The following is a 27,604-nucleotide window of genomic DNA, read 5'->3' as shown; positions in this document are numbered from 1 at the left end:
CCGGGCCGGGCAAAGGCAGCGGGCACACGTCCTACCTGGTTCCAAGTAGCTGAACTGGGCCAGAGAGCGCATCTCCAGGTGCTCGAGAGCAAAGGTTTCTGCTTCTCGGCCTGAAAGGTGTCTCACCATCTGTTTATTGACCACACACACACAGCCCAGCTGCACCAGGGCCCGGAACAATAACGGAACCTGGGAGAGGGGTGGACAGGGCAGGGTGAGGCCACTGCCCGCGTGTCCTCAGCAGACACGCTGCTGGAGTTCACCGGGAGGGCGGCCCAGAGCCGGGCTGCTAGCCCGTCCACGCCATACGCAATTTTGCTTCCTCCATTCCATCCAGCTGGGAAGATGATCACCTGTGTCTCGTACACGCCCTCGATGTCTGGGGCCGACAATTCAGTATTGATCTCGTTGACGTGTTCCTGATACATGTCCTCGGGCACCGAGTACTCGTAGAGGTTGTAGACCACGTTGGAGCGAGGAAGCACTCGACTGACCTGGTGAAACAGCGCGCCAGCCTGGTCACAAGGCTCACCGGTGACGTCTGTTGAACTCGCATACTCCGTGCATCCCTTAGATAGTCCTAGGGCTTGTGCAGCCGCAGCCACACGTGAGCCCCTCAGAGCCCGTCTCTCCTCACAGGTAAAACTAAACCTGGAAGCTGGGGCTGTAGGTTCAAAAAGCAGCCTGGGGCTTATGAAAAGCAGAGGAGCTTTGGGGCAGTGAGGGGAGCAGGTGTCCCCAGGTTATTTTCCTGTTGTCTGCCAGTCAGAGGACGGGTGTGGGGGAGCCAGAGAGCGGAGCAGAGCAGGGCACCCAAAGGGAAAACCTCCCCACAGAAAAAGTGTTCTCCGAGGTGACAATGCGGCATCGCATCCAGGAAAGCGACAGGAATCCCAGACCATCTGTTCTCCGCCTTCACGCGCCCCGCCCTTTCCAGGGCCGCACGCCCCTGAATCCTGGTGGGGGCAGAGTCCCACCTTCTCCAGAAAGCCTCTGCAGTCTAGTCTCAGTTACAAACTCCCACATCTCGTCGCAACTAGACGTCAGCGCATTCCACGCGTCCCAGCACCCACTGAGAAATGCGCACGACAGCCTCAGTAAACGAGCTTCGGGCAGAACTAAACTAGCCGGACTCCACGACAGGCTAACCTACAGGCAGAACCCGGGTGTCAAGGGAACGGTGGTGAGCCAGGGCCGGGGGAGGGGACGATCTGCAAAGGGTCCCAGTTTGTTCTGAGGGAGATAAAACGCTCGAGGACTGGCTGTGGCAGGGGCTGCAGGACGGGACGCACGGAAAGCCACTGAACCGCACGCTTTCACCAAGGGAACCCTGAGGCGTGAGAAGTCTGTCCAGGGAGGCTGCTGACATGAGAAGCGCCTATGGAAACAGACTCCAGCCACTGACACACGTCCCCCTCGTCCCTCCCCTGCTACACAGACATCGGACGTAAGAGGATGGCGCCCCCAGGACACCGGCAACTCCAGCCCCTGAGCGTTCGCTCTGTGCCCGGTGCTCCACAGACACCGTTTCACTCCTCACAGCACCCCAAGAAGGTGCTCCAGCACACCCGGCTCAGCGTCACAGCTCACCAGGCTTTTGCGTCCACAAAGCCCCATCCTTTATGTGGCTCCCTCATCGCCGGGGACACCACCTCAGAGGCGGAGCAGACAGCTGACCACAGCGACCAGCAGCATCTGCTGCCCCGTACCTTGCGATATGAAGGCCCCTCCTCGGCTTTAGCCACCCGCTGGTTAACATAGAACTGGCGGGGGATGTTCAGCCTGATGCAGTACAAGTCACTGCTGATGACGGCCCACAGCCTGAACAAGCCGGCCTGGCTGGTCTCACTGATCTGGAACGGAGAGAGCAGACCACGTGTCACCTCGACACAAACCGTGCTCACACTCCTGAGTGCTCTCCGGCACCAGCCCCAATCACAGGGCACAAAAGTAACGGAGGGTCCCCAGGATCGTGAGCCGGCCAGACACCCCTTCCCATCGGCTGTGATGCTGCCCTTGGGGGGCATCCCACCCCCCAAACTGATGGCAGTCTGCACCTGCACAATCTGCCACGGAAGGTCCAAAATGCTGCGGGCGGCTCTTCGCAAGAAGCCCCCCAGCCCGGTGGCAGGCCTGTCGCGGACAGCCCCAGGCCGAGGGTCACCCTCTGCCACTTCCAGACGCCGCCTCTTCTTGCGACCCAGGCGCTGCCGGGCCTGCAGCTGCCACTTCTTCTTGTGGAATCGGAGCCAGACCAGCCACTCTTCCTAGGGCAGACGGTGAAGCAAGTCAGGAAGAGGGGGCAGTCAACACAACCCAGGGGCACGCGGTAAAGCAGAAACAGCCTTGCACAGCAACTGCATTAAACAGCTTCTCAGCGCAGGTGTCTCTGGTGAGGACGCCTCTCACCCATGCAGGGCCCCAGAGCTACACAGCAGACTCCACGGGAGACCTCAAGCTACAGCTCGGGCCAGGCTGCTGCCCCCGCCCCCTCCCACCGGCCACGTCAACGTGTCACCTGCGTGGTCCCGAGGGCCGGAGGCGGCCCCAAGATCTCCTGCCAGGGCACCGTCAGCTCCAGGTCCTGCGACTCCCCCTGGCTCTCCCAGAGGACGCGCTTCCTCCTGGTGGCAACAGGAACCACTGAGCGCGGTGGCTTTGCCAGGCCGAGGTCTTCCATGTCCGGAGCACCAAGGCTCTGGGTGCCTTCTGGAGCCTGGGCCACGCCCACCTGCAAAGACCCAGGAGACTGAAAACACCACAATCTCTCAGGAAACTCCACCTCTAGAAATACACATGTGGGATCAAATGAATAGGCTAAGATACTTGTACACAAAGATGTGCATCTACTGATTGATCTGGTTCCAATTTCTAATAGCGAAAAGGTCAAATAGAAAACATCAGTCGAGTACGACTATTTTTCCCTTGTTTGCTCTGGGATTCACTCCTTTTCATAAGACAGAATAAAATACTGCAGAGAACAGGTCCTCTCTTTTCTTTCCCAGCCCCCAGTGCTCTAGTTTACAGTGTGCTTTTGGGGGGTGGGGAAAAAAACAACAGTAAAAACAAAGTTCACTTTGCATTTCCAGCAGCTGAGAATTTTCTTTTGGCTCTCCTGACTTCAGCTAAGCCCTTCATTACACTGTGTTTAGTACTGTCTAGTGTTTCTACAGGTTTTTACTTCACAGTTTAGAAAACGGGAGTCCCAAGGCACACTGACGCACTGAGTCCCTGAGCCCAGTTACTGCTCTATTCATACAGAAAACAGTCCTTATCCCTGACAGAAGGCCCAAGGCTTCCTATGCCAGAAGACCCCCCCCCCCCCCCGCCCCAGGTGGAAAGAGTTGTCTGTCAGGTACACAGTTTTAGAAAGAAAGAAAAGAAAAGAAACACTCTAGACACTTGAATGGGAGCATCCAAGCCTGGGTAGCATGGGGCCCCCACGAGGCCTGACGGGCACGGCTCGGCGGCCCTGGGCCCACTACCTGTCTCCGGCCTTCGAGGACAAAAAGCTCACTGATCTTCTTCTGCTTGCAGATGTCATTCTTCTCCAGAAGTTTCTTGTGCAGCCAGTCAGGGTGCTTGACGCGTGGCACCGGGTTCTTCACCTACAAGAAGGTGACACCAATCACTTACCGATCACTTGTCTGACTGCTAGTAGGGGCCAGGCCCAGGTTTCCATGGCTTCTGAGCCACATCAGGCCCTGTCTGCATGGGCGGGGCCTCACCTGCTGCAGGGCCGCAGGGATTGTGATGATCTTCTGTATGGCACTCCCTAGCCGCTCAATGTAGTAGTCCCAGTCCAGGATCTGGGTGCGCACAAGGAGAAACGTAAGAAGAAAGCAGCAGCAGCCCCGTGCTCCACTCTATACTGAGCACCACGCTGAATGCTTCCTGTGTCATACTTATCCCACCTAGAAATTCTGGGGCAAGAGGTACCCATTTCACAGAGAAGGAAACTGAGGCAGAACACTTAAAGAAAGGACTCCCAGGATGACAGTTAGTAGCTGGCTGAGCCAGCACAAGAACCCTGCACCGGAATCTAAGCGCTGCCCGGCACTAGTTTTTCTGGTTTTGTCCTTAAGTGGAACTACTTCCTCACCCACTGTGTACAGAGAGGAGGGCATCGAGGGTGGAGACTCAGATAGAACGATGACCCGAGTCGGGGATACTGTGCTGTCGAGTCCTCCTCCCAAACTTCTCAGTACAGAAGTCAGCACTCACTGTCCGAATATCGAAGTCTTGGAGGGAAGAACTCTTAAGCCATTTCCGGAGAAAATGCTTCCTCACCATGGGCTCTGCCTGGAAAATGGCGAGTGGGATGGCCCTGGGTGAAAAGAGGCACAAAACTCACAAACACGGGAAATCTCTCTAACTCTGTACAGCGTTGACCACGTACATGTATTTCACATGGAAATAAGGACTTAGAACCTAGATTGTAACCTCTCTTATTTAATGACGTTGTTTTGAATAAGCTACAGCTAATATCTAATGTTTATCGTATTCAATAACCAAGTAATCCTTCACTGTATTAAAATACCACGGATTAATGCACGATCCCCCCACTGGTGGCCGTTTGGTCTGTGTTGTTTGACCACTGTTAACAGAGCTATTGCCAAAGCCCTCCCCTAAATTACACATCCGTGTGCGTGCATGTAATTAGACATTTCTAAAACGTTACTCATCGAGTAAGATACAGAAAGGTCTATCTGCTTTCCTGAAAGAATGCGCCAGTTTTCATGGCACTGGCAAGGCAACAGGGCAACTGTTAATACCTCTCCTTTCACTGGAGGAAGCAGTCGTTCCTCTGAATTTTATAAACACAAAGAAGCTTAGAACACAACAAACCCCTGTGCACCTATCACCTCGTCCTATCAAACTTCATGCCTTGCCGTTTTACCTCACATTTGAGAAAGCAGATACAAGGGTGAGGCCCTGTGCAGCAATCCTGACCGTCCTCACAGAGATAAGCATGCTCCCTGTCTTGGCGTCTACCAATCCCACGCCTGCTCCCATACTACTCTTGTCCGTCCGTCCGTGTAAACAAACAAGAGTGTCGTCCACGTCTGTAAATTTTATTCAGATGGAAGCAGACTGCCTGTGCCAGCCCGCGCATTTACCACGCGGCTGCGATTCAATCGTTCCAATGCCCGCATAGCATTTCACTGCACTAAAAACACATTTGCCCGTTTTCTGATTGAGGGACACTACGGCATTCCCAACGCTTGCTATTAAACACAATGTAAACCACAGGGGCAATCACCCAGGACACATGCCCACACGTGCCCAATTGTGAGGGGAACCAGGCACCATCTAATGCATCATGCACTGCTGGCTTCTCCAAAGTGACTGTCACCACGCTGCGTACATGTGGGACGACTGGTATTAACACACTTGTTTCCCAGTCACAGTGAATTTGCACATCTTTACATGCACTGACCATCAACTTCACTTGCAAATTGCCTGTTCACAGAAGTTGCCTACTTTCTGTGTTGCCATTTTCTTAATGATGCACAACAATTCTGCATTTTACTCTCCATGTAATCTGTTTTAGCCTTACACCAAATTCCCTCTTTTGTTAGAACTCTGGGAATTTCTTTTTAAGGAAATATTTGCTGTGTTTCATTCATTTGCTCCCCACCCCCTCCACTCCAGACCTTCCTAGCGTAGGTGAAAACGCGGATTACTGACGTGTCTAGCTTTAGCAGTTACCTACTGCTATACTACAAACCACCTCAAACTCCATGGATCAAAACAGTAACTGTTTTGGCTTATGAGCCTATGATTGAGGTGGTTCTGCCCGGGGTCACTTGTGTGGCCGCTGTGGCCTCCCCGGCAGGTGTGGCAGCTGCTGCAGTTACCTGGTGCTGCCTCCGCAAGGGACCCCCAGCCCCCAGCAGGCTGACCAGGCAGCCAAAGGGCAAGAGCAGAAGCATGAGGCCTCCTGCAACCAGGGTTCACTTCTGCCACATTGCACAGGCCGCAGCAAGTCACAGGACTGCCCAGACTCTGTGCAAGGGAAGGAGCGTCATGGGAGGAACGAGGCCCTGTCACAAACGGTCACGGAAGCACTGCTGTGGCCATCTTTGAAACGTTTTCTCTTGTTGGTGCTTAGCACTTCCTCCATCTGCCCGCTGTTCTCAAGGCTTGTCCGCGGAACCACTTCTAGTCCCTGAGCTCTCGGTGGGAAATTCTGCCACGGTTATACAATGGTTCGCAGGAAGAAAACCTATTGTTCTAGAAATCCATGCCCCCAACACAGTTTTTTCCTGTTCCATTCACACGGTCCCTGCACAGTTCAAGCAGCCTGATGAGCGACAGGGTGACAGGAGAACCACTGCTGACCCCGAAGATTCCGTAGTCGGGAGTGGAAGATGCCGTCCGACAGAACCCTTTGCTGTCACGCTGAACGTGTTTCAGAAGCTGGAAGACATTTCTGTCTGTCGGTAAAGAGAGCTGAGGCTGCAGCATTGGCAGTGCCATGGAGCCTCGGATGCTAGAGCATTCTGTGCAGCTCGCCAGAAAGACCTCTCCAGCCAGGGTGACAATGGTCTCCTCAAGGGTGTGAGTGATCCAGGGCCTGCCCTAGACCTCAACCGAACTCTGTGGTGGCTCCCATCATAGCAACCCCCGCTCCAATACACTCTCACATCTCTGTGCCTGCTGACTGACAGGGCACCCTCAGTCTAGGCCCCCACAACCCAGGTTCTGCAGGGGACCAAAGCCCAGTCCCTGTCTTCCACTCCTGACCATCCTGCTCTTTACAAGGAAGCTGACATCGCTACAAAGGGACCGAGGTCCCATAACAGACTCAAGCTTCCAACCCGAACATCCAAGACCGTACGGAATCCCTTCCTTAACCCCAGAAACCCTTACCTCTCTGTGACTGGAGAGCCCTCGGGCTTCCGGGAGATGATGTAGCGGCAGCTCAGCCCCGCGTCCTTCACCATCTGATCCCCCAGGAACTCAGCCAGGCGCTTGGCTGTGCTGATAGACGTGGACTTCTGCTCCCCATAATCTTCCAGCTTCCGAGACATGGAGCGGTTCTCAGATATCAGCTCAAACAGCTCAGAATCAGGCATGTTCGCGGCCTGGAGAGGCAACGAGCAGATCACACAGAAGGAACAGAGCGCTCTCCCAAGCTCACTGGGACATCTCCCCCGAGTAGCGAGCTTCTCCAGCCTGATGGGCTGAAGGCAGCGGTACAACACGGTTGTCTCATGCCAGTGAGTAGCAACGCCACAAATCCACACACAAAACCTTAAATTCCATTTTGTCGAACTATGTGGAAAACATTAAAAGACATTTACTGAGCTACTGACACCAAAGTTAACAGAAAAAGAGGAAAGACAGAATTAGTGATATTTTTCTCCTAAAACAAAAAGAAAACTAGGGAAAGGAGGAGCCGGGAAACAGGAGAGACACTAGCCCCCTGGAGAGCCACGGGACTAAGAAGGGAGGAGCCGGAGCAGTCTGAGGACAAATAGCTGTATCTGTACCTGTGCACATGCACCCCTGACCCCCCGGCCCTGCTGTCCCATGTGCACACATCCCTGACACCCCAGCCCTGACATCCTGGAAGATTTGTTTGGATCCTGTTTCGTGTGTTTTTCTCTCTTGGTGCTTACTCTCATGTATGGGCCAACTCTACAGAACAAGACAATATGCCTCAAGCTGCAGCAGCCCACAAAGCAAAGGAAGCCAGAAAAGTTCTAGAATATCCATCCCAGTATTCCTTTCGCTTAGAAAACATTAAAATAGTGAAAAAAGCCTATATGATACCCAACATTTACAGATTAAATTAAGTAGTGCAAACTTGACAAACACAGACTAAAGAGTAACAAATAATGATAGATCCCATGAGAAGGTATGTTGCAAGGTAAGCCAACACTGTCATTTAAATTGTAGAAATTGCATATTCATTAACAGGGCCTACAAAGTAAAAAAAAAAAATCAAAGAAGCTGATGGGATCACTGGTAAAGTTTTCTCTTACAAATACTTTCACTATGCTAGGTGCCTCCTTCCTGGAATTCTGTCACTGGGCACAGGGTCCGACCGAGAGGGACTGAGAGGCACCGACTATGAAGTCCTGTTTCATCAGAATCAGCCCTGACTCACCCGGTTCGCCAGGAGCCTGCAGGACCCTCACGGCCAGGTGGAGAGCGGCTCACCTTACTGTACAGCACGTCCAGCCAGTAGTCAGCCACCTTGGCGACGGAGCCATACACTTCTTCTAGGGTGCTGCCCTTGAGGAAGGCCTCAAACACTGAGGACTGGAAGATTTTAATCAGCTGCAGCTCCCCCCGGCGTTTGATCTCGAAGCCCTTTAGCTCAGCCAGGGAACCGTCCTCGTTGAAGACAGCATATCTGGAATCATAGGCGAGCCCAGCGGTGAATGGGGGCCTGGGATGCTGGCTGTTAGTCACTGGCTCTCCACCTTCCCCTTCTCCGTCCAACCCTCCCCTCCAGCATGTACTAGGCAGCAAACATCTCCCCACCCTGAGGTTCATATTTCTGACATAAAAACAACATAAGAGGCTGCAGCCTGTAGAACGAGAATCTAGCAGGTGGAGAGCAGAGATGGCGGGATCTGTGTTGGCAACAGCTTTCCATACTGAAACAAAAAGGTCAAGAAACAGAAGTAGTCCCATCTGGCCTCCTGGTCCACTTCCCGGATGGGTTGTTAAATCTCATTCATTTTCTCCCCAAGCACAAAGGCTGTGCGATTCCTACCTCTTCTTCAGTTTCTTGCCCTCTTCCTTGGAGGCTGGAAGGATCATGGCAAGGTAGGGTCCATCAACCTCAAAAAAGATGCTGTTCTCTGAGCGGGTGACATAGGTGAGCGAGGCTGGCTCAGTCAGCTCCTGGTACTGATCATTGGTGAAGCCTTCCTGCAAAACAAGAGGAAGTGGAGGCAGCTTCACTCCTGACCATCCAAACCTCGAAGTGACCAGTTGCCTGTGAGGACTGACCAGACCAACAAACTGGGGTTGTTCCATACAGTGGACACCACTCAGCCAGAGAAAGAGGCCGAGTTGTGACACGTGTCAGAAGTGGATGAACCCAAACACATTCTGCCAAGCCCAGAAGCTTATACACCTTGTTTCCATTCACAGGACATTCTGGAAAAGGCAGAATTAGCGTTGCAAAGGAACACACTAGGTAGCCAGGGTCTAGGGGAAGAGAGGGAGAAAGGCTGGTGATAGAGGCAGCACTCGGGAACTTCTGAGGGGTGGAACTTTTCCATGTTCTCTGCGGTGGTGGAAACAGGACCCTGTGTGGCTCAAAACCCACAGAACTGCACTCTACGAAGCGTGAATTTTACTGTAAGCAAATTAAAAAGCATCCAACCAGGATGTCGGGCAACCCCAAGGGAAACTGCAGACTGGGACAAACAATCCCACTGAAGGGCCGGCTTCAGTCACTTTGGCAAACCTGGTTGTGACGAGGTAATACAGACTAAAGACAGTAGCAACTATACACACACACTGTGCCGTAGTCGGTTAAGTTTACGGCACACGGCGGCACGATCCTGAAGCCGTTTTACAATTTTACACACACGCTAGTGAACAAATAAACATATTGAGAAAATGAGGGACAGGCTTCTCACTGCAAGAGAAAGAAGTGACTAACGGAAAGGGGACTAGATTGGGGCTGGACATATAGATGTGGACTCATGTCCTTTACGTACATACGTATGTTTTTTAAATGTTTTGAGAGAGAGAGAGAGAGCGCGCGCGCGCACGTGCGTGTGACAGAGATTGTGAGTGGGGAAAAGGGGTGGAGAGGGAGAGGGAGAGAGAATCCTAAGTAGGCTCCATGCCCAGTGCATAGCCCAATGTGGAGTGTGATCCCACAACCCCGGGACCATGACTTGAGTCGAAACCAAGAGTCGGCCACTCACCTGACTGAGCCGTCCAGGCTCCCCTTGCATTTCGTACTTTAAAGGGCACACGCAGGGGCGCCTGGGTGGCTCAGTCAGGTGAGTGGCCGACTTCGGCTCAGGTCATGATTTCACGGCTTGTGGGTTCGAGCCCCGCGTCTGGCTCTGTGCTGACAGCTCGGAGCCTGGAGCCTGCTTCCAATTCTGGGTCTCCCTCTCTCTCTCTCTCTGCCCTCTCCTGCTCATGCTGTCTCTGTCTCTCAAAAATAAACATTAAAAAGAAACTTAAAGTGCACACGCAGAGAAATAAACCTAGATGCATGCGTGGACAGGGCGATCAGGCATATACATATCTCCTAGCTCAATCTGAGAACAGCTAGAAGCAATTACACCCAGCAGCAATGAGCATCTGCACTTGACCTTGGTTTCCAATACCCTCTCCAATAAAAGGAACCTGGTTCCTCAGAGAAATGGCAGATTCCAGGGTGAGGACTAGGATAACCAAGATGAGGCTAGAGTGTCTTCAGGACCAAGAAGTAAGAAAGTGCTAAAGAAATAAATTAAATTAAATTAAAAATGCCCCGAACCCGAACCACAGACCAGGGACACGTGTCAGGAATACTTAGGCAAATGTGAAGGAGGCCCTAGCAGCCCAGGAGGAATGAGCTGAGTCACAAAACACCAGGGCAGGCCTGGGTTGTAACCCAGTCTAACCAATATCGACGACGAAGAGAACTGCTGAGTGGAAAGAGGGGTGATACGCTTCCTTACAGAGGGATTCCAATAAATGTACCAGGACTGTGGGAAAGCGGGAGCCACCGTTGGGGAACGTCATCGCAGAACAACTGTCACTCAAACCAGTGAAAATTAGGGAGACACAGGACATCTGCACGGTCTCAAGTATCTCCTCTAGGGTTCTTCAAGGCTCTGGTGGCTTTAACACATGGCCAGACTCTCCGACACCCCTGCCCGCCGGCGTAGGCTCGATGCCTCACTCCAGCAGCAGTACAGGGCGGGGAGACAGCAGCTGTGCCCGGTGACCAGAAGCACAGACCCTGACACCATGCAGCCAAAGAATGAAACACGGGTCATCTCGCTAGCATGCCTTAAAAAATGCAAATAATCTCTTTTGATAAGATACAACAAACATGATAAGAAACAACAAACCCAAATGAGGGGCAGCCAACAAGACACCTGAGCAGGGCTTACTGAAGACAGGGAGCTGCCAGCCTGGGGGGACTAAGAAGACAGGAGCCCTGGAGAAACCGGGAAATCCAAACAAAGACTGTGGCTTGGTTATGGGGCTGCGCCAACGTGAACTTCTTAGTTCTGATAAGCGTGCCACGGTTTATATATGTGAACTAACGTTAGAGGAAAGAGGCTGAAGCATATATACAAATTGCGTTTTACTTTTAAAACTTTTCTGTAGATCTGAAGTTACTTCAAAATACAAACTTAAAAGCGAAATAGTCTGCTGCTGTCCTACAGGGAACACAGACTCACTTGAGTGTGAGCACAGCATTTTCTGTATAGATCCTCAGGCTACAGAAGAATCTGAACAGCGTCAAGCAGGGTGACGTGACGTTAGGAAGGGGAACGTGCCAGTGTGACAGCCGATGCAGTCCCCCCCCTCCAAATCCCCATCAGAGTAGAGACGTTAAGAACCCAGGCCCAGAGACAGCAGGCCCTCCCTGGAGACCCAGGCTCACCTTGACCATGATGTTTAACATGGCCCCAGGGTAGGAGATGGTCACCTTGGGTTTTTTTACACTGGTCGTCTTGATGACAAAGTTTTCAGGGAAGCTGTTGGGCAGGACGCACCATATTCCGTCTGTGTCCAGCTCTAAGGGCCTCCTTTAGAAAGAGAGAAACGAGGCCACGTGGATGCTGGACCATGGCCTCCATGCAGGAAGTACCCAGTGTGAAGGCCCTTCCAGGCCGTGGACCCAAAAACACAATGCCCACATGCGCACTCCCCGTCTGTGCCCCCCAGCCTTCCCCCACCCCAGGCTGTCCACTCCCGGCAGCTGACCAGAGCACAGCGCTCACCCGATCTGCTCGATCAGTTCCCGCGCCTGGGTTATGATGTTGGCTCCCGTGAAGCAGACAATGCCTGCCATTTCCATGGAGTACCAGCGAGCCCTGAGGAAGACAGTCACAGCCTGGGGGTGGGGTGGGTAGGGCTCCCCACAAAGGGTCCTTAGAGGAGGTCAGGAGGACACCACAGAGGGGACGTCTGAAGTGGGGCAGGAACCGTGGCAGCACGGGGCCGTGCTGAGGACACTCCTCCGCCTTGCTTCAGGGTGTGGGGCTGGAGGCGGCATGCTCTCTCGGTACCCACCCAGATGGTCCCGTGACCCGCCCCCCCTCCCACGAGCCCTCTCCCTCTGTCCCCAGCTCCACCTCGTGCCTTCTCCATCTCCCAGACCCGACGCTCATCCTCCGACTTCTCAGGGAAAGCACAGGCCCACAAACACCCTCAACTCCCCGCCAGACACCCGCCTCGTTGCCCCCAAACCAGATCTCACCCGCAAGGTCGGGCGCCCAGAGGCCGGCCCCTCCCGGCCCCGCTTTCCTCCCCCTCATCCAAACCCAACAAACCCCAGCACCCCATCGTTCTCCTCCAGAGCCTCCATGCTGCTGCTCCTCACGACCCTGCCCACGGCGGCCAGGCCTCTACAGCCTGCTCTCCCCAAGGCCCTCACCCACCTGGCTGTACATCTCCATCAGAAAGAGCATCCATCTTGGCTTTCAGACCCCCCCACTCCTGGCCATCCTGACTTCTCAGACAGCTTTACACCCCCCATGGCTCACGTGGTGCTTTTTCAGGACGGCCTAGACCCTCTACAGCCCCCAAGTTATGCCATTCACCAAGTCGCATAAACACACTGGAAACTGCCAAATCACCGTCTCCAGCCCAAGACATTCCGACAACACGTCTGTGGTACCGATCCCTGGCAGTCCAGACGCTCTGGGTCAGCGCAGCCGGACGCCCGCAGCCCCGCGCCCGCCCCGGCTCTCCCCCGCGCTCCACGGAGTGAGGCCCTCGGCCGGGAGCCCACCCTTTGCGCATGACGTAGCCGTAGAAGGAGTTCAGGATGCACTTGTGTGCCAGCTGCAGGGAGTCGTACAGGACCTCCATGTTCTTGCAGCGCTTCACTTCGGCGGCGTCGCCCACCTCCACGGCCGCAGACAGCTTCTTCTTCCACACCTGGAACCACACGCGCACCGATCACCAACTCGGCTCCTCCAGCTCAGTCTACAGTCCACGGCCCGGCATTCTCATACTGTGAAAATGTCAAACCTACAGAAACCTTCAAAATCCAATACAAGTGAAGACCATAGACACATCCGGAAAAACAACTGTTGATGCTCTGCCACGTTTCCTTATCCCGTTCTCTCTAGTGGCACAGCCGGATGAACAGGGCAGACATCGTGACCGACCCCCTAGAGACTCCAGCACATGGTTTCTTTCTTTTTTTTTTTTTTAATGTTTATTTTTGAGAAACAGAGCGACAGCGCGTGCACAAGCACACAAGTTGGGGAGGGGCAGAGCGAGAGGGAGACACAGAATCTGATGGAGGCTCCAGGCTCTGAGCTGCCAGCACAGAGCCCGACACGGGGCTCAAACCCACAAACCATGAGACCCTGACCTGAGCCGAAGTCGGACGCTTAACTGGCTGGGCCACCCAGGCGCCCCAAGTGTCCAACTCTTGATTTCAGCTCAGGTCATGATGCCAGGGTTGTGGGACAGAGCCTGTGTTGGGCTCCTCACTGAGTATGGAGGCTGCTTAAGATTGTCTCTCTCTGCCCCTCTCCTGCGTGCGCGCTCTTTCTAAAAAAAATAAAGTAATATAAAGAAAGAAACAATTCAGATATTTGTTGAATGCCTACTACGTGCCAGGTATTGTGTAGACTCTGAAGAACAAGACAGACACTTTAGTGCTTGTCTGAAGAGAGAGAGAGAGAGAATAAGTAACTTAATAGTTAATTAACATGAAATGGTATAGCAGTTCCTCAAAAGGTTAAAAACGGAATTAGCACATGACCCAGCAATCCTGTCTGGGTGCACACTCAAAAGAATGACATCAGGGACTTCAAGAGATTTGCACACCCACGTTCACAGCGGCATTCTTCACAGTGGCCAAACCATGGAAGCAACCCGGTGTCCGTGGACAAGGGGCGGATGCACACAATGTGGTGCATACACACAACGGAGTACCATTCAGCCCCCGACAGGAGATTCTGACACCCGCGACTACACGGATGAACCCGGAGGACACGACACGAAGGGAAAGGAGCCGTCATAAGAGACAAACACCGCGTGACTCCACTTCCGTGAGGGCCTAGAGGAGCTGGACTCAGAGACCGAAAGTGGGATGGGGGGCTTGTGGTTAAATGGTGCCGAGTTTTAGTTCTGCGAGATGAAGAGTTCTGGCAAGGGCCAGGGGTGGTGGCTGCATAACAGTGTGAACGTACCCAACGCCACAGAACCGTGCACTTAAAAACGTTAGGTTTTAGGGGCGCCTGGGTGGCTCAGTCGGTTAAGCGCCGACTTCGGCTCAGGTCATGATCGCACGGTCCGTGGGTTCGAGCCCCGCGTCGGGCTCTGTGCCGACAGCTCAGAGCCTGGAGCCTGTTTCGGATTCTGGGTCTCCCTCTCTCTGCCCCTCCCCCGTTCATGCTCTGTCTCTCTCTGTCTCAAAAATAAATAAATGTTAAAAAAAAAAATTAAAAAAAAACAAAACAAAAAAACGTTAGGTTTTATGTCGCGTATCTTTTACAGTGATAAAGTCTATCAGAGCAGGGACCTTACTGAGTCCAACAATGAAGGAAGGTCTTTCAGGGAAAACAACCCCATTTGCTTAAGCATAAAGCTACGACTTGTCATGACAACTGAGGTGGTGTGTCTTCCCTGATCCTCCTGGATGAGCCAGGCCAGTAAATCACCCGAATCTGTCCCCATCGGAGGCTGGCAAACTACGGCCATATGGCCAATACCGTGCTCATGCAGCCTCCGCTTCGGCTCCGCTGCTCACCTCCCTGCTGCAGCGGACACAGCTCCGTTCCTATCAAATTTTATTTATAAAAAGTCTGCCCACCCATAGTCAGCTGATCCCTGCTCTAAATAAATATTTCAAAAGCAATCATTCAAAATAGTTTCAAGGCCTCAGGCCCTTAAATCCTCAAAACTAAAAATAACCGAGGGGCGCCTGGGTGGCTCAGTTGGTTATGTGTCCGACTCTTGAGCTCATCCTAGGTCTTGGTCTCCAGGTCACGAGTTCGGGCCCCTCGCTGGGCTCCACACTGGGCATGAAGCCTACTTAAAAACAAGAAACAAACAAACTCAAAACTGTGCATTCAATTACTTTCCAAACGCGTGAGGCTGGAAGCCGCAAATCCTAACTGGAGAAGTCATGACTGTCCAGACAGCACCAAGCAAGGAATCTCATCTCAGAAACTAGACTGTTCTCACTTCACAAAGGTCAGACTCGCCTTGTGGAGACCCTTGAACTCATAGCGCCTGTCCCGGAAGGCGCGCACCGTGTCCACATAGAAGGAGTTCTCCCGCTGGCAGATGGTGGTGAGGCGCTCCTCCACCCTGGTCACGTGGATCTTCTTGTAGGCCTTCCGGCAGTAATCTGCGGCACAATCGAGAGCAGGGAAGCATGTGAGACCCCAAACAGGAGATAGCCGGGCCACCTGTACGTAGCCAAAGGAAGTCAGGATAAGGCCAACACCAACAAATGAAGCTTCCCAGGTCAGTACGGAGGAGCACGAAACTCAGAGAGACAGTGTTGGTTTATCCTATCAAAGGACAGCCCCGTGTGAACGGGCCAAATTCGGCAAGAGCCCGGGAAGCAGAATTCATCATCCGAACATTCACTGAGGGAGAAATAAGGAAAGGGAGGCTAGGAAGAGACAGTTCACAGTGATCTCCTCTCTCATCCAGTGCAACATCTAGTTTAGATGACATCAAGCTGTGACATACCAGAAAGGCCCAAGTCAGAGGAACCACAGTGTTTGGAAACCGCTCACCTGACAGCCTCCGCTTCTCATATTTAGCCTGCTCCTCGCGGGACAGCTCGTGAAAGGCCCGGGCTGGGCCCTCTGCAGTCAAGGGAGGGAACTTCTCTGACTCCAGCTGGTGCTGGATCCGATGGTACTCGCTGCGACTGGCTGGCACTAGGAGGGCGACAGAGGAGAGTCTGAGACAGAGACCTATGCACCCGCTGCCTGCTGAGCCACCCGGCCCCTGCCCCTGGGTCGCACTCACTGAACTCGCCCCTCCACTGCCAGGCCATCTTCCTCTGGCAGTCTGCTCCAGGCTTGTTGAAGTCACAGGCAGCACAGGTGGCCTCGTCCACCACGGCAGAGGGCTGGGGGTGGGGAGGGTGGGGGGAGGGCAGCAGTTAGTATTTGGGCAGAAAAGAGCTCGATTCTGACAGGGGAATCCGTCTCACCTGCAGGCGGTTCGTCAGGATGATGTTGGGGTACATGGCCCCCACATCCAGGTGGTAGATAAGGGGACACTCGATTCTGTTTGGGACATCTTTCAGGGAGGTGAGCTTGGTCTTAATCTGATCACACACCTATGGAGAAAGGAGAAAGACTGTATAGACAGTAACAAAGCAAGCACGTGGGTCCCAGAAGGACAGCAGACGCTGGCCACCAATGCTAGGTCCGGGAGGTACAGGAGCCTCACAAGGAAAGAACCCTAAGGAGCACAGCATCTCGGGAAGCAGCAGCCTCCACTCCAGAGGACCTTTTGGGACTGGGAGAAAACTGAAAGACTGTGGCCTCAGATGGCAGGGCCCACCCACCAGCAAGGTGTAAGACCCAGCTCGAGTATCAACAGCACCCTTCCTGGGTGCCCTGTGTGCACGCACAGTGTGGGCATGTGATATCCCTGCCTCAGCAGCCCCTCACCTGACACATGAGAGGCTCAAGAGCTTAGCAGGGGCTCAAGCAGAGGCGCCCTTAGCCCAAACGCCACACTCTGAACCTCGGTGCTAGATGGTCCCCAGCATTACTTTACAAACCGATGAATCAGATTTGTTTCCAGCCAGAGGTTAAACTGTTATCTAAAAAAACCCTCCTGGTACCTAACACCTAGATATCCTGCATGAAATATGAGGACTATCCCTGTAAATGCAGAACTGAGTTTCTAAGTTACCCCAGAGGGCAAGAGTGAAGAGTAGACTCAAAACCAGAGCAGAGAGCTACATCAGCAGTGGTCTGGCAGAGGCCAGGCTCTGGGTCGGGGTCTCTAGGACCACTCCCAGGTGCCGTGACTCGCAGTGCAAAGACACAGAACTCAATCAGCAAAGGGGAAAGGCATTGGGGCAAGGTCAGGAGGAGGTCAGGCTCAAGCTGGGATGAGCTTAATTCTCCCGGCATCAAACCGGGACATGTGCCTGATGCCATCTTGCTCATGGACCCAGTGCCGAGTGTTCACTGAGCACTGGGCACCTGGGCACCTTGGCCCACACACACCCAAACCACACTCCCAGGAGGGCAATGCTCCGTGTGAACAAGGGTCTGCACGAGTGAGCGAGGTTCAGGAGGGACTCCTGTCCGAGAAAGGAGAGAAACCTCCCTCCTGAGACCCGAGCTCCCGGCCTCACGAGCAGGCCTTTCTGAGGTCGGCTGCCTTGGCCCAGGGTGTGTGCACTCCCGCACGGTTCTCGTGCCTCCTCAGGGACAGGAAGCCTGCACACAACAGGGGGACGATACAGAACCCCCCCAAAAAGGCAGGACCAACAAAGGCCACCTCTGTGAAAGAATAAACTACAAGTCTGCTCATCAAAATCACATCTCCTCTGGGCTGCACATCTGGCACCGCAGGCTAGTCCCTCTAATAAGTGTGGGGTTTACATTACACTCCACTGGATCTGGGAACCCTCCGGCCCAGGAACCAGGTGACAAGGGACCCCGGCCACAAACAACCATCAAAGTAACTGATGGCCCCTAAAGGGCTGCAGGAGACTCCCTGCTGAATACAAATTCACATCCCAAAATCACAGAGCATGGGAAGAAACACCCCCATGACCAACGGCAGACACAGGGGGAGGAGGCCGAGAACCCGAGAGAATAAGCCTCCCAGAGTAAACGTGGGGAAACTAGCACAATTAAAAATACTAAAGACCAAGCCCTAAATAAAACAGGGAGAGAAAGAGTCCACTTCTTTTTTTTTTTTTTTAATGTTTTTTTTTTTTTTTTAATTTTTTTTTTTTTTTCAACGTTTATTTATTTTTGGGACAGAGAGAGACAGAGCATGAACGGGGGAGGGGCAGAGAGAGAGGGAGACACAGAATCGGAAACAGGCTCCAGGCTCTGAGCCATCAGCCCAGAGCCCGACGCGGGGCTCGAACTCACGGACCGCGAGATCGTGACCTGGCTGAAGTCGGACGCTTAACCGACTGCGCCACCCAGGCGCCCCTTAATGTTTATTTTTGAGAGAGAGACACAGAGTGCGAGTGGAGGAGGATCAGAAAGAGAGGGAGACAGAACACGAGTGGGTGAGGGGCAGAGAGAGAGGGAGACACAGACGCAGAAGCAGGCTCCAGGCTCCGAGCTGTCAGCACAGAGCCTGATGTGGGGCTAAAACTCACAAACGATGATCAGAACTGAGCCGAAGTCGGATGCTTAACCAACTGAGCCACCCTGGTGCCCCTAAAACTAACTGTCTTCTAATGGTGATATATTCACTCTCCCAAAACTAATACCTGATTACATCATAACATTCATATGTACTTATCTGGTAAGTTCATTCTGCACAAAACATACACATCAGAACTGGAGAATTAGTATATTTAGAAGTTAATCTAATGACTCAGGAAACCTCTGGATGGGACCAGATAATAAATATCTTAATTTAGGTTTTGTGGCCACACAATCTGTCACAATCTTTTTTTATAACATCTTTAAAATGTAAAAGCTATTCTTAGCTTGCTGGTTACACAGGCTTCATGGGCTATAGTTTGCCAACGTCTGTTATAGACATTTAAGAATAGAGAAAACCAGGGGTGCCTGGGTGGCTCACTTGGTTAAGCGTCCGACTTCAGCTCAGGTCATGATCTCATGGTTTGTGGGTTCAAGCCCCACATCGGGCTCTGTACTGACAGCTCAGAGCCTGGAATCTGCTTTGGATTCTGTATCTACCCCTCTCTCTGCACCTCCCCTGCTCTCTCTCCTCTCAAAGATAATGAACATTAAAAAAAAAATGCTTAAAAAAGAATAGAGAAAACTAAAAAACATCTGAATAAATACGAAGACTAACCAGGAGAGTAGCCATCTTTTTTTTTTTTAATGAAATATGTTAAATTTGGAAGTCATATTAGAAAAATCATTTGAATGAAAAATTGCCTTTAGTATTAAACTCCTTAAGGGGCGCCTGGGTGGCTCAGTTAAGCATCATTCGACTCTTCATTTCAGCTCAGGTCATGATCTCACGGTCGGGAGATCAAGCCCCGCGTCAGGCTCTGCGCTGTGTGTGGAGCCTGCTTGGGATTCTCTCTCTCTCTGCACCCCTACCCCTGCAAGCTCTCTCTCAAAAAACAAAACACAACAACAAAACATTCCTTAAAACCCTCCAAAGTAAAAAAAAAAAAAAAAAAAGAAAACCTCCAAAGTAGTCAAAATAAAAAAACACACCAAAAATTATACAGCAACAATGACTAAAAGGAAGAATGCTTATCATATACAACAGAAAACACCAGAAGTATTAATATTTGTTCCTAGTTGAATTTTAAGCAAATCAATCATTTGAATAATCACTCCATCCTTCTCCACCCTGAGGCAGGTCCTGAAATGCCAATGAGGAGGCCCACGGAGACAGTCCAGGTAAGAGGGGAGGGAGACACAGTTCCCACGGAACACACCTGCGCTGCCGAGATCCCCGGCTGGCACCTCCCATCAGCATCCTCGGGATGAGATGGTCCCTCGGGAACAAAGAGATGAGTCCAGTGCCCTCTAGAACACACTTTAGAAACCTCGAAGGAGCCATACTCCGTCCTCTAGGAGCCTACTGCTGGATTCACCAGGGTGTCTAGAGTCCCTCCAATCAGCATATCTTTGTTCTCACTCATTTCACTGTTTCTTCAAGTTGAAAGTGTGTTCCTTCTAAGGCGTTAACTCACATTTGTTCTTTAGCCTAGCCACTCTTATAGATTGTTCTTAGTTCCTTTTTTTAAGTTTTTTTAATATTATTTGTTTTTGAGACAGAGACAGAGTGTGAGCAGGGGAGGGGCAGAGAGAGAGGGAGACACAGAATCTGAAGCAGGCTCCAGGCTCCGAGCTGTCAGCACAGAGCCCAACGTGGGGCCTGAACTCAAGAGCCGTGAGATCATGACCTGAGCCGAGGTCGGATGCTTAAGCGACTGAGCCACCCAGGCGCCCCCAGGTTGTTCTTAGTTCTTAAAGTGTATGGTAGCTGAAGCTAACAACAACTGCACAGCACTTTACAGTGTACAAACACAGCTTTCTCACGTGTGAGAGACCAGAGAGCACAAGCAGGGGAGGGGCAGAGGGAGAGGGAGAATCTTAAGCAGGCTCCACGCCCAGCACAGAGCCCAGCGTGTGGCTTGATCTCAGGACCATGAGTTCGTGACCTGAACTGATATCAAGAATCTATTAAGAGTTGGATACTTAACTGACTGAGCCACCCAGGCGCCCCTGTAACCACATTCTTATTCGAATTCTGCCTATTGAGTCTGTTCTGAGACATTTCTTAGAGAGAGACAGACACAGAGGAGAGACGGGGAGGACGAGGAGAGAATCTCTGCCCTGAGCGTGGAGCCTGATGCGGGTCTCCATCTCACAACGTCAAGATCATGACCCGAGCTAAAATCAAGAGTCACATGCTTAACTGACAGACCCACTCATCTGCCCAAGTTATGACATATTTCTTGAAATCAATCCTAAAACTTGTAAAAGCTCCAAACCACTAGTAACTCAATATGCTGTAGTGTTGAGCAGTGCCTGACAGACACACCTGAGAAGTGCCACGTTCAAATAAGACAAGCAAGGCGGGAGATACCTGGGGTCTCTAGGCATGTAGCACTTGTAAATGGTGCTTTCTAACCATTATTGGACAGTTTTTACAGTCACTATATTCTACTGTCATCTGTAGGAATTGACTATCATCACTTTTAAAGTCTCCTGAACAACAAAAATTAAAACCAGTGGCTCCTCACTGCCTACAAAATAAAGTCCAAATGAATTGGGCATAAGGCCTATCCCTCGCCTTTGTCCTGCGTCCACCCACCACGATGTTCTAAGCTATAGCCAGCTCAAGACCCCACGGCCAACTTGTGAAATCTCTACCATCTCCCAAAGCCCAGTCATTCACTGTAACCACAACACTGTCCTGTGCCCCCCAAGCAGACCAGAACAGACTCTGTATCACCAGGCTCAGAGCCCAAGTACCAGCACACAGTAGGTGCATGCTACTGAAAGCAGCCAGTCTACAAGCAGGGCGTGTGAAGACGGTCTCTCCTGGCCCCCGGAGCGTTACCTCTTGGAAGTTGGTGACCTGCTCCATGGGCACCTTCTCCTCTTCCTCGATGGCATGACGCATGGTCTTCTCCACCCGCTGCAGCAGGAAGTCAAAGGCGGCAGGATTCTAGTACAGATGACCAAGAGAGGACGCAAGTGAGAAGGGAAAACGCCCTCACACGTACCCAACTACCTCGGGCAGGACACTGCGGGGACTGGCCCGGAGAAGCCAAGGGCTTGTCCCGCAGCAACTCAGTCAAGGACAGGCCAGACAAGGGAGGGCTGGTGAGGGACCCACAGGGCAAGAAAGGGGTGAGGGCTGTACTGCAGCCCTGGAGGCTTCTGGGTCTCAGCCCTCAGGAGAGCGGGGAGGGCTCACCATCCTGAACCGGCAGGGGATGTCACTGCGGAACACGCCCGACTCCAGGGCCTCCACGTGGCCACCCACATAGGTCTCGGCATCCAGCACGTGGCCATCATCGGTCAGCTTGTTAAACTCCTGCTCCTGCTTGTTGGGGAAGACGATGTTGGCATGGAAGGCCTGCACCATCAACAAGGCCTCACACAGCGTCCCGGAGCCCTTCCGCAGCACCTGCGGGGGAAGACCCAGACTTCAAACCAAACGCCAAAATCACACAGCTGCATCCACGGCAGCCGCCGGGGACGAGCTCCGAGGGCCGGCGGGCTGACACTGGCACACGGGGCCGGGAGACGCACTGACCTCGTCAGGCTCCATGGGGATAATGGTGCAGAGGGCGAATATGAAGGGGTGGACGTACTTCATGTACAGGTAGTACGTGGCCACCGCGTCTGACACCGAGTATGTGGCCAGAGTCTGAGGAGAGAACACAGGGCGGTAAGAGCGACAAGGAGCCGGGCAGGCACCGTGTGGGAGCTACAGGTAAAGGCCGTGAGGAGAGGCGCATGCCTGGGGCTGCTCGGTGGCCATCCGGCACATGTCTTCAGGGTCCAGCTCCACGGGGTCGTAGCCCAACTTGGCTTTGGCAGCCGCCTTGAGGTTGTGACTGCCCACAGGAAGGTAACTGTCCCTCTTCACCCACCTAGGAACAAGAACACGTGCAAAGGTCAGAGATGGCTCTGAGACACAGCCCACGCACTGCGAGAGGCAGCCCTGCTGGACACGACACAGAAAGACGCCTCGTCCCAATAGGTATGCCAAGGATTGCCACCGAGACCCCACATGGCACAGGCGCCTCGCGAAGCCTCTATCTCAGATCCAGGTAATCTCACAGATACGCCCACAAACACAAGGAAACGCCAGTCTCCCGAGTCCCATGGCCTCCCTCTGTCCCTTGTGGAGAGAGAGAACGCTGAGCAGGAGGGAGCCCTCAGCCCCCCCCAGCTTGTCCCATGGGACTGCCAGTCTGCCCTGCTCTCCCCCACCCAGCTCAGGCCCTCTTCTTAACCTCCTCTCTGCTTACACAGTCCCTTCGGCACGGAAACCGGGGGCTACCCTGTGCCCCTCACCCTCACGCCTGTCTGCAAATCCTCCCTGTGAGGCAGCTCCGAGACGGATGTGGTCGTGTCCCTGGCGCCCACAGCTCTCTCTTGACTGCATCAAGTCTCCCCTCCCTCAGCCTCCAGACCCTTGGCCATCCTCACCCCTAGAAGTGCCCCTGGGGTCTCCCAATATTGCCGCCTCCTCTGAAGCCCCCCCCCATCCTTTTTCTTCTCTTCTGGAATTCGTTGATCACCACGCCCCCTGTAAGTGGGGTTCCCAGGCCTGCTTCTACCTAGAACCCACCCTCCTGCTCCAGAGCCCACCCCAAACCCTGAGAACCAACATTCCCTGTGCCCCAGGTGCCCCTGCCCCCCGCCCAGGTCTGTGGATGCCCAAGTCCACCCCTCTCCTCACTCCCATCTGCCCCCTCCGGCCCCCACCATAATGCCAGGCCCCCCAAGATAAAATCTTCCTCCCCACAGAGTACAGGAGGCCCACAAGAGCTCCTTTCTCTCCAGCCTGGACACCCCTGGCTGCAGCACCCTCACCTCCGTGGGGAGCTCTCACAGCACCGGGGCCTCACTCAACCCGGCCTCTTTCTGTTCTGGCTTCCCCAGTCCAAGGCCTGACACCGATGTGTTTGCTGGTGGAAGGAGTAATGAACACACAAGGGAAGACAGCACGTCCCCAGACCCAGCCACAGCCGCTGTCCTTGAAGGTGATGGAGCTGCAACAGAGGCCACCATCCTCCCTCAAAGGGACGCAGACAGGACAAGGGTGTGCAAGAAGGGAGCCTTGGACCCGCACACAGAAAGCCCTCTAAGACAGTGCCAGGAGCCGCCGGGCCTACCTGAGACAGTCCATGTGGATGCACTGGGATGCCTTATACTCCCCCTGGCTGTCCTTCTGGAACCCTATCTCCTGGTACATGCTCAGCCCATGGACCGCCGCTCTGGCCTCCACAAACGGCCTAGGGATGAGGGCAGACAGATGAGCACACGGCAGGTATTCTTCAGCTCCCTCAAATACAGAAAGACTGCCCCACAAGACTCCCGAGAAAACCCAGGAACCCCCCCCCCCCGCACCTCTCCTCTACATCTTAACCATTTCTAAGTGTACACACAGTGCCACACAACATCCCCTCCCCGACACACTTCAGTTACTCACAAACTAGACATCAGACTCACCAGTCAAAAAAGTCCCCATTGTAGGTGACCATGATGGTGGGTTTGGCCTCTTGGACGTGTTCAAACCACCTCTGGATTAGATGAACCTGAATTCAATGATTCGTAGCAGTCAGTGGATTTGTGTTTCTCTTCTTCCAGCTACTTCCAATCACCCCTCCCAAAATTTCAGAAAAGCAGGCTGTATCTCATTTCCACACCCACCCCGTGCCCCAGTGTGAACAAGGACCATATCGCCAGGAACCCAGACCAGCAAGCTGCCATTCTGGTTAAATGAGCACTGAGGCCTCAAGAGTCAGGGGGCTCTTCTTCCCGTCTCACCCCAAACACCAGGGAGTTTCTCACATGACACCTCTTTACCTCGTCGGGTTCATTGAAGACACAGAAGGGTCCCTCATACTCTGGCTTGGGGGTGAACTCGAAATCTCCAACGTCCTCTGACACTATCTCCCTGTTGGTGATGAGGTAGCCCTGGGAAGCGTGTGAGCAGTCGGTGTGAGTTAGGACACAAAAAGCCAAACACACCTCCCCACACTCGGCCCAGAAGCTCCTGCGACAAGAGTCTGCAGCAACGGGAGGCCCCTCGCCCACCAGGAGCTGCAGCCCCTAGACCCCAAACGTGTCAGACTCAGATTGGAAGGCAGGGGCACGGCTTGTTTCTTCACTTTCCTGGACTCAACTCACTTATTTTCACCGAAAAAATACCAGCCACAGGGTGCATGCTGCTCCCAGGAAGCATACACCCCAAAAGGCACCACTTACCTGACCGTCAATCATATAGGAAATCATCATAATCTGGTCAGTCTCAGCGTCTGGAAACTTGAGGGGCAGTTTGGTTGTCTCGATGTCAAATGCCAAAACCACAGGGTCCTGCAGGGACATCTCATTAAGTTGGACGTAAACCAAGCTGAGCTCTGGAGACGCCAAGGGTCTTCCCGACACCCACCACCTCCAACTCCAGCTGCTAAAACAAGAGCCAAGCAGCCACAGAGAGAGGTTCCAAAAGAAGCGAGAGAGGCATTCTGGGTTGACTAACCTATGTCAAGAACACCACGGTTCAGAGGGTATGAAATCTTAAACACCTACGAGAGGCTAAAGCACGATGGGAAAATCCTAGAATTACAGAGCACTTGAGTCACAAAGTACTTTAAAATCATGACCTCCTTTTGACCTTTACGATAACCCACATGGGAGACTGTGCTAGAGTCAACATCTCCACTTTGGAAATGAGAAAACAGAGTACAGACTTGCCCAAGATCACAAATGTGTTCCTGAACCAAAGCCTTCCACATCCGAATCCGCTTTTCACCCCATCACGTCGCTACCAACCACCCAAAATGGAAGTCAGAGCTCTCCTTTGAAGCTCAGATCCAGCCCAGCTCAAACAAGGACATCACATGGTGACATACAAGCACTAAGTGAAATCACACCTCGTCAGAAACCGACAAAAAAGAAAAAGGAAAAAGATTTCTCTACAACTTTTTAAAGAAAGTATTTGAGGAAAAAGAAGAAAACAAATCTCTGAATTGTATTCATTCTTCAGCACCGAGTTAGATCTCTCTAGAAACAAGTGGAAAAGCCAGGATGGAGGAAACGCAAGCAGTACTTACGGGTCGTTCAACAAGGTCATCTCGGCGGGTGATTTCCACAGGGAAGGCATTTCCTCGGTACCTGACGTTGTACCAGTGAGCCTGCGGGACGTGCAGCCTGTTTATCAAGAGTCTACGTCTGTCCCAGGAGGGGTACTTCTCTTCAGTGTCACCTCCTGACCGCCAGGGGCTGCCCGAAAGTGACGGCCCACTTACCGCATGGATCTTCAGGTCAATGGAGAGGCGGATGTGATAGGGCACATCATACTCTCGCATGTCCACGATGTTGTCCAACTGGTCAGTGACCTTCTTAGAGGCTTCCTCTTCATCAACAACCACACTGCCCCCTTGCAGAACACTGTGAAACAGAGAGAGGATACTCCTAACTACAGTCTGCTGGGGGATGGCGCAGGGGGGACCAGAGTCCATGTGGAGTAAACACAAAAGGTAGAAGGTGGCTAAGATGACCAGGACAGGCTCTTCTTAAAGAATTAGTGGGGCAGGGGGGGGGGGGGGGGTTGGAGGGGATGCTGGGGGTACTCAGTCGGTTAAGTATCTGACTCCTGATTTTGGCTCAGGTCATGATCTCTCGGTTCATTAGTCTGAGCCCTGTGTCAGGCTCTGCACGGACAGCGTGGAGTCTGCTGCTTGGGATCTCTCTCTCCCTCTCTCTGCCCCTACCCTGCTCATGTTCTTTCCCTCTCTCTCAAAAACTAAAAAAAAAAAAAAAAAAAAAAAAAAAAAATCTTTTAAACAAAAAGGACGACGTTGGATGACAGCCTCCCACCAGCAGCAGGCTACAGGCAGAAAATTCAGTGAGAGCTCCAAACACGTATTTTATGGGATGTACATTACATCCCAGTTAGAAACAAAGAAAGGAAAATGCTCTGTTACTTGGGAGGCACATGTACAGATGTGAACCACCCTGGCTGACCTTGTTTCCCCATCAAGAACAAGTCATGGGGTGCCTAGGTGGCTCAGTTGGTTAAGAGTCTGACTTCAACTCAGGTCATGGTCTCACGGTCCATGAGTTCGAGCCCTGCGTTGGGCTCTGTGCTGACAGCTCAGAGCCTGGAGCCTGCTTTGGGTTCTGTGTCTCCCTCTCTCTTTGACCCTTCCCCATTCATGCTCTGTCTCTCTGTCTCAAAAATAAACATTAAAAAAAAATTTTTTTGTTTTTTTTTAAAGAACAAGGGTCACAGGAACACTCCACCCTGCAGGAGTGTCGTGAGGTAACACTCATAGCACTCTCTACGTGGCAGAGCAGCTGGTAAGTAGCAACTTTCCATACCATAATTACCTTATCATCGGAAAGCAAGAAATCACTGTCACTAGAATATTAACTCTAATATCATCCCAGTAAGCTTCCGAATACTAAATGGACTATTAAAGGGGAAAAAAAAGACAACAAGTTTTAGAGAAAAGGCTTAGGCCTGTGGGTACACCTTCCAATACTGTAAAAGGTAACTATACTGGGGGCAGGGGGCGGGTGCAGTGCAGAAATGTTCAGGGTCCCAAATTGATCTTTTTTCAGAGTATATGATTACCTCTCTTGAAGTCTTCATAAGTTTTAATTAGCCAAGATTTCCTCGTCTTTTCTTTATTTATTTTGAGAGAGAGACAGAGCGTGAGCTAGGGACGGGGGGAGAGAGACAGAATCCCAAGCAGGCTCCATACTCAGTGTGGAGCCCAACGAGGGGCTCAATCTCGTGACCTGAGCCAAAACCAAGAGTCCGACACTTAACTGACTGAGCTACCCAGGCACCCCAAGATTTCCTCTTCTTAATCTCTTATCCTGTTTCCTATTATTGTTGATATCTAAACACTTGATGAACAGTGTTGGGCGTCCTATATTTACCTTTTTCTGTATAACACCCAAAGTTTTCTAGAAAAGATGTGCTATGTAACTCTAGGCATTCAGTAAACTCTGTAGGCAGCTTGACACTTGGCATAAGCCATGAAAACAGACTGAAGCGAAGTGGTGTG

The 27,604-nt window shown here is 52.4% G+C and overlaps 1 protein-coding gene across 1 annotated transcript in view; it reads right to left on the bottom strand.

The window, feature by feature from the left end:
* Positions 1-27,604, bottom strand: part of POLE (DNA polymerase epsilon, catalytic subunit) — a 45,578-nt gene that overhangs the window by 12,988 nt on the left and 4,986 nt on the right. The window contains exons 7-34 of the mRNA XM_047827787.1: positions 25,835-25,976; positions 25,640-25,720; positions 24,792-24,899; positions 24,390-24,500; positions 24,033-24,118; positions 23,696-23,815; positions 22,312-22,444; positions 22,105-22,218; positions 21,763-21,975; positions 21,403-21,510; positions 16,349-16,477; positions 16,162-16,264; positions 15,924-16,070; positions 15,381-15,526; positions 12,947-13,095; positions 11,934-12,026; positions 11,594-11,738; positions 8,735-8,892; positions 8,173-8,368; positions 6,877-7,091; positions 4,225-4,327; positions 3,729-3,809; positions 3,486-3,608; positions 2,519-2,731; positions 2,058-2,267; positions 1,710-1,853; positions 354-494; positions 36-189 (exon numbers count right to left, since the gene is read on the bottom strand). Of these exons, the coding sequence (XP_047683743.1) occupies positions 36-189; positions 354-494; positions 1,710-1,853; positions 2,058-2,267; positions 2,519-2,731; positions 3,486-3,608; positions 3,729-3,809; positions 4,225-4,327; positions 6,877-7,091; positions 8,173-8,368; positions 8,735-8,892; positions 11,594-11,738; positions 11,934-12,026; positions 12,947-13,095; positions 15,381-15,526; positions 15,924-16,070; positions 16,162-16,264; positions 16,349-16,477; positions 21,403-21,510; positions 21,763-21,975; positions 22,105-22,218; positions 22,312-22,444; positions 23,696-23,815; positions 24,033-24,118; positions 24,390-24,500; positions 24,792-24,899; positions 25,640-25,720; positions 25,835-25,976 (3,866 nt within the window). The remainder of the gene's footprint in view (positions 1-35; positions 190-353; positions 495-1,709; positions 1,854-2,057; positions 2,268-2,518; positions 2,732-3,485; positions 3,609-3,728; positions 3,810-4,224; positions 4,328-6,876; positions 7,092-8,172; positions 8,369-8,734; positions 8,893-11,593; positions 11,739-11,933; positions 12,027-12,946; positions 13,096-15,380; positions 15,527-15,923; positions 16,071-16,161; positions 16,265-16,348; positions 16,478-21,402; positions 21,511-21,762; positions 21,976-22,104; positions 22,219-22,311; positions 22,445-23,695; positions 23,816-24,032; positions 24,119-24,389; positions 24,501-24,791; positions 24,900-25,639; positions 25,721-25,834; positions 25,977-27,604) is intronic.

The sequence above is a fragment of the Prionailurus viverrinus genome, chromosome D3 (assembly GCF_022837055.1).
Source record: "Prionailurus viverrinus isolate Anna chromosome D3, UM_Priviv_1.0, whole genome shotgun sequence".
Lineage (NCBI taxonomy): Eukaryota > Metazoa > Chordata > Mammalia > Carnivora > Felidae > Prionailurus > Prionailurus viverrinus.
This window is presented reverse-complemented; position numbering and strand designations above follow the sequence as displayed.